Here is a 6,993-nt window from a genome sequence, read left to right on the forward strand (position 1 = left end):
GCTTGCCAAAGCAGGAGTTATTTGCCAGCTTGAAGAATTCCTTCTCGAAATCATTTGTAGCATGTTGTCTCATAATCGTATTTTTTTCAATATAGGACTTCATCCACGCACGCTGCTCAAATTGAAGTACTCTATGAATTTTCTTTATTTGCAGTCCGTGCTGGAGAGCTTGCTTCAGGTTTCTATAATGAATGATGTAATTTTCCTTATGCTCGAGAGTTGTCATTAATTTAGTTTGTCTCGAGCCGGGCGGGCACTGGCTGACGGGCAGGAACGGCAGGTCCTTATGTTCCTCGTGGAGGGCAGACGGATACTCTACATCAACTTATAGGATGTACCCCATCCGCCCCTCGTCAGGTATCGACATCACGTCGATATCAGCGCCCACCCACCTGAAGCTTCTGACTGGCAGCGACAGCGACATGGCCCATCCGTAGAGGTTGTTGGCGTCCAGATAGAGTATGTGCTTCGACGACTGGCTGGGATCGTAGGTGCGGGGAAGGCAGACGTTGTTGGCCTTGCAGTGGCGCTTGACCACTTGTGCCACCCCACCCCTGATCCCAGCCTCGATGAACATATACATGTCATAATCGGTCATCAGTTCCAGTCGTACCTGCGTCTGTTTCAACATGGCGTCGAACGTGAACCCTGGGGAGCTGACGTAGTGGCTGCAGTCAAGCCCGTACGTGTCGAGACAGAGCTGACGAAAGTTCTCGAAAACGTCTGCAAGAAGCAGCACGTCCGTCTTTAAATATATGTCGCTGTACTCGCCCAGGGTCACACAGCCGAACTTGTTCCACACTGCCTGCGCATGATGATAATCCTCTTCACTGATATGGCTGTCATTTAACATATTGTAAAAATCTTCCTTTGCAGGCAGTTGTGGCTCGTCCAGTTTCTCCCAGCTGGAAACATAATCATAGGGGAATATACCCTTTCTCGTGACGAGGGACATTTCTTCTGGTGTGAAATATTTCGAAGTCTCTTTGAATTTGCCGGCTGGCAGGTACGACGCGAGGGACGCCAAACATCGTGCCATGAACCTGAATGTGTCGATAAACTGTACGGAGAATTTGTTGCCCAGGCTTTTCGAAAATGTTATCATTTTTTCCTGCGTGTGGGGGATTATGAATATTTCCTTGTTGTCGTAGCCCAGTTTCTTGATGATAAACTTCTCGTCGTAGCTGAGGTTGTGGAAGTACACAACAAGCTTCTTGGGTCGCCTGCGCAGAAGATTACAGCTGTTGCAGGCGGCACCAAGGTACTTTCCACTGAAGTGGTCGTGGTCCTTAACTTTATAATTATCGCCCGTAAATACCGCATTACAGTAGCAGCACTGTTGGGCTGCGGTGAATCTGGCATTCTCTTGAGCCGTCAGCGGCGTCATGGGCAGGCTGGTCTGGTATATTTCCTTCACCTGATTCCCAATATCGACTATGTCCTCCACGAATTTTGCTTCAGCATCGGGCCCCCTGTATAGCATCGGCTCTTGTGGCAGCGAGGCGGTGAGCGTGGCTGGGATCGCGCTATTGTCGACCTTTACATAGATACAATAGCTGTATGCTTCATGTTTTTGATATGCATAGGTGCCTGATTGCTGGGGGTCCGGCTGGCATGATGAGATGGGTACTAGCAGGGCTTCAAAATCCGCATAAACGACGATGGGCATCTTGGTCATGTGGTGGTAATTTTTGAATTCCATGACAGGTGGCTTGCCGTTCTTGTCAGCTTTAGGCATCTCGACGCGCACGGGAGCATGGGTGTTGCAGAATTTCTTGTGCGCGTCGAGACACTGCTGCCCTGACAGTCCTGATTCACGTGGCAAATCATGATAATAGGTGAAGCACCTCTTACACACATGAATTTTATGATCGTGGGCAGTGATCTGAGGCCGGACGAGTCTTGAGAAGTTCTTAATATAGCAGAAATGAGAGTTACTATCTTCGTTCGACAGAAGCAGGAGGTCGAAATGATGTTGCTTTTCCTCCTTCCCCACACGCACTGGCGCGATCTTGTCGTTCTCGTCAATGTTGTAGACGTTGACAGACACTTCTTTATTGTTTCGCTCAAACACTTTGATTTGGTGGAGGGGGGTAGGGAACTCCAATCCTGAAAAATCAAATTTACCTTGCAGCTCGTGGTAGCGCTTGTCCACACGTTGAGGACTCACCCCCTCCACGTACCGCGCCAGTATGGCCCACTTGAAGCATTCGTTATCTTCCAGGTTCATGGGATTTATTACTGCTTTCCTGTTCTTGATGACAGCAGGCAGATCAATGTAGGAGGAGACTCGCAGTGGTACTAACTTGTTGAAACGGAGCTGAATTTTTTTTACTGCAGAGAGTCCACCCCGAGCCTTTACTGACGTATTCGTCTTCCTCCCTACATATTTTCTCAATGCATTCCGTTACTGCCTCTTCAATGTCGCTCTCTTCGTAGATGGGTACATTCTTCGTCTTGAACGCCCTCTTGTCGACACCTTCATCGAAGGGAGCGGGCTTGGCATAATCGCATTCAAGCCATACATTGAACTTCACTGGGCCATTTTCACGTACTTCCTGGGAAATGCGATTTATTAGGTTATATTTAATTTCACCCAGGTACGTGCAAATATCTTTGGTCGCACCATTGTTGACTGCCACTAAGGTCTTTAGGTTGCGGCGGAACGCACTCTCCGCCTCAACGAACCCGGAACCGCCTGCCTCCAAGTCAACCTGAGCCTGGTCAGGCGCTTGCGCCTCCAAGTCTCGCTGTGCCTGGTCGGGCACACTCGCCACGTATTGCGGACGAGTGCTGGGGCCGGGCTGTTGCAGGCCGGAGGTCACGTCTATGCACCGTCTCTTGGGAGCCAGGCCCTTGCACGTCTTGATGTGCACAAACAGCGTATCTTTACGTGTGAATTCGCTCTGGCATGTAGTGCATGTAAATGATATGCGCTCAGGGTTGAATGAGCACTGGCTCTTCTCGTGGCGTCTGGCATCATGGCTATATTTGAAACGTTGCCCGCAGTGAATGCACCTCGAGCCTGAGCTTTGCTCGACGGTGCCCCCACAAGTTCGAATGTGACGGGCCAAACTGTCCTTGCGGCTAACTATCTTGCCGCAAGTATGGCACTGGCTGGTGGTAGTACAGTCGGGATTAGCTGCGCAGATGCGCTCGTGCCGTCTAGCACTGTGACTAGCGGAAAACAATTTGCCACAGTACGCACACCCATTCCCTGGTGACGGTGCACAAACCTGTGCTGGCCCCGATGTCGAGGGCTGGACGGCTCCCGATGTCGAGGGCTGGAGGGCTCCCGATGCTGAGGGCTGGCCGGCTGCCACGGGAACACCAGACGCGGTCCTCTTCATGATGAAGTCTGTAACACGGGCGGAAAATTATAGCAACAAGAACATCATAATTATCACACACAACTACACACACACACAAATAAACGTGCATAAATACAACCACGAGCGCACACACACACATACACACACACACACACACAACTACACACACACACATGCGCACACAAACAAATACACGTGCATAAATACAACCACACCTACACACAAACAAAATACACTTGCAGAAAGACAATTACACGCACGTACAAACACACACGCACAAACAAAACATCAGAAACAAGCACACATGCATAAAATAATTAAATTCAACTCACCAGAAGAACACAGGAACGACTCTGTGTGTACTGCACGCACGCACAACGAGGAGGGCTGGAACGCCGTACAGCACACAGGAACCTTAAACATAGAAAAGAGACCACCTGGCTTAGCACTCGAAATTTTTTTTTCAAGACAGCGCAAAGACACTGGCGTCAATATTTTTTGTTTTATGTACTGACCGGAAACGTGGCAGAACCGCACGGAACTCCAGAGGGCAGACAGGCGTTCTCCAAGCGGATCACACTGGGAAGTAGCTCGACGCAAGGAGAAGCACTGAATACCTGCAACACATACAATATTTTTTACGTAAATGTACTCCTTTTTTTATTTATGTGAAAATATATTTCTGTATTTAATTGTGATTAGATAATCTGTATTTTATTAAGTATAAAAAAATTTCTATTTTTTTTATGAAACAAATTTTATTTTTTCTATTTGATTATGATAGCAAGTGCGCGTGCATCTGTTATTTATTTGGGCCAGGCGAGGGGGCAGGCAGGACGACTTGAGCGCTCCATGCGGCGGTGCGCGGTAACTAGCCAGACGTAAGCCGCACGGCGCGGCGGAAACATCGCTCCGTGCACCACGGGTGAAGGGGTGAAGCAGGGAGGGGGGAGGGCACGCTCTGCGCGCGCTGCTCCGCCGGTAGGACACGGGTGTACACGACATCCATCTTGTCGCAAGCTAAGACGTTCATGCATGAATAAGAACTAACATTTCGTGCCTGGGGGAAAAAAAATATTATTATTTCAAGATTAAATATACTGCAACTGATGACTCTAATAATTTCGACTAGAAAAAAAATTGTAATAATCGCGACTGTAAGATATTAATACTGAACCTAACGCAGACGTAACATCTAAACCAGTTCCACTCGCACACATCATCTAAACAGTACCAATCTTAGACGTAAAAAAAATAAACACACTCAAAATTTCTTAAAAATTTTTGGAAAACAGACGATTACTACTCCTCGTGCGTACGCCTTGCTTCTTTTTTTATTATTATTTCTACTCTCTCTCTGCCGGCCGGCTGGCCGGGGAGCCGGCGGGCGGTTCGTCAGCCGTGCGCGCTCGCTCGGGTGTTATCACCACGTCACGTACTAGCTGGCTCAGCAGCGGCCTTCACCCAGTGGCCAGCTGTTAGGCTTGCTGACTGAGTGAAGGACGTAGCGAAGGCGTACACACACGCGAAACCGTAATGTAAAATAAAAAAAATTTCAAAGATGAAAACGTTCGGAAAAATTTTCAAAGTTGAAAACGTTCGGAAAAATTTCAAAGTTGAAAACGTTCGGAAAAAAATTTTCAAAGTTGAAATTTACGGAAAAAATTTACAAAGTTAAAATTTACGAAAAAATTTCAAAGTTAAAATTTACGTCAAAATTTTCAAAGTTAAAATTTACGTCAAAATTTTCAAAGTTAAAATTTACGGAGAAGTTGTACTTACCAAGCTGCTGGAGTTGAAGAGGCGGAAGGAGTCGCAACGAAGCTCAAACGGGAACATGCGGTGACGGCGGCAAGACCAAAAGTGAAGCCCCCCGACATCTCACACGCCAATTTATAGTTAAATTCCCCCCTTGGTCATAGACTCTAGCCAATCAGGCCCTGCGAAAACTGCAGCATGGTCAGGACGATTTTTTGCAATCAGGGGAAGGGATGGGGAAAAGTGGGCGGAGCGAATGTTGCGGGAATCGGGAGGGCGGCTGACAATCCCCGCCTAGGGCCGACGGCATGGTGGGGATATCCACTGGCCAATCAGATTCACTCAGTTCCTGGCAGCTGGAAGATTCACCACGATACTCACTTTGCTCCAAAGGAAAAAATTTATTAAGTTATTGAAAATTTATATATTATGAAACTTTATAGATTAGGTTATTTTCATCACTTTCATATTTACATAACTGACTGTAATATATATATTTTTTTAATTTTACGATTATCTTTTCAATATCAATTTATTATTTTTCTAAACGGAGGGGGAAATAAATAAGTAAAACACATTACAATAGTTTTTTTTTTATTAGTTCAAAACATCTAGCAAGGCAGAGAGTACAGAACACAGGGCGGTACGAATGGTTTTTACAGAATCAAATTCGTAAAAGTCCGTAGCATTATCACTGTAGATCTGCGGCGTATCGACGCTCAATCCATGTTTCTTGATGCTTCGGCGACAGGTTGTCGGTTCGAGTCTGGGAGAGGGCCGACGACGAGTCCTAGTCTTGAGTTCAGGTCTGGACATGACGCTGCGCTTCGAAGCGACGAGTTTGGACAGGTCGCTGCGCTTCGAAACCTCGGGTTTGGACTGCTCACTGCAGCCCGGGGTGCCGGGGTCGATACCGCTACAGTCTTCTGGCGTGCAGTCGGATGCGTGTAGAGTTGTACCGAGAATTTCTTCCTTGGTGCATGGAAGAACGGATGTTGGTCTGAGGTTAAACACGACGCACTTTTCCGCTCCGCAACAGTTTATTTGTTGTTGGGATGGCTCATGACTGCGTGGCGAATGAGCCATTAGGAAATGTAATACTCCACCGTAACATATTTCCGTATACGTGCGTAAATTTTCTTCTTCGTCCAGGAAACTGTATTCAATACAGCTGTAGTCTGGTTTCGCACTCAGGTACTCGGTTTCCGGGTTAAACGTCGTCATCGTGTCCGAACGTCAACTGATTGATAGTGCTCGATTGTCGAGCTATTTATAGTAAAAAAATAAAATTCAGGTGTGCCAATATTTGACAAAAAAAAATCGGGTTTGCCAATATTTAAAAAAAAAAGTTATTCGCACTGCTGCGCGTGCCATTTCTGCATTAGCTGCGAGTTTGAACAGGCACAGACATGTTCAAACTTGTCGTTTGGATGCTTGGCTTCGTACATTGCACAGAGTTTGCGCAGGGAAGGACAGCCGTAGTCGGTCTGTATATCCACGATTTCAGCTGCTCCGTCGTCACACAGTCCTCGTAGCCATTTCTTCTGTTCGGGTCCGGCAACGTAGATTATTTCGTTTTGCAGTAGTAAATCTTGAAGTGTGTTTTTCACTTGGTGGTACGGAATTTTTCCTTCGTCCCACTCTAGTCCGTGATAGTATTTACATAACCATTCGTTCGACCGTTTACTTTTTTCGTCTAGTAGTTTCCACGGATACGGAGGTCGGAAGCTGCGGGTTCGAGTCCGGCCGTCGTGAGTGACGGCAATTTCCTTGAGCACGAATCCATTTTGGCTCTGGAAACCTTGCAGGTTGCAGTACATTCTGAAACCGACTGATGATGGGATGATACATGCAGACGTATTTATATCTAGTTCAATATTTTCACGAGACCTGAAAACGCGTC

At 46.9% G+C, this 6,993-nt stretch overlaps 1 protein-coding gene across 1 annotated transcript in view; it reads right to left on the minus strand.

Annotated features, from left to right (window-relative positions):
• LOC134527553 (uncharacterized) overlaps positions 1-1,738 on the minus strand; it is a 42,424-nt gene extending 40,686 nt beyond the window's left edge. Inside the window, exons 1-2 of the mRNA XM_063360335.1 lie at positions 1,319-1,738; positions 662-805 (exon numbers count right to left, since the gene is read on the minus strand). Of these exons, the coding sequence (XP_063216405.1) occupies positions 662-805; positions 1,319-1,738 (564 nt within the window). The remainder of the gene's footprint in view (positions 1-661; positions 806-1,318) is intronic.
• Between the last annotated feature and the right edge of the window lie 5,255 nt (positions 1,739-6,993).

The sequence above is a fragment of the Bacillus rossius genome, chromosome 1, assembly GCF_032445375.1.
Source record: "Bacillus rossius redtenbacheri isolate Brsri chromosome 1, Brsri_v3, whole genome shotgun sequence".
In the NCBI taxonomy this organism is placed as follows: Eukaryota; Metazoa; Arthropoda; class Insecta; order Phasmatodea; family Bacillidae; genus Bacillus; species Bacillus rossius.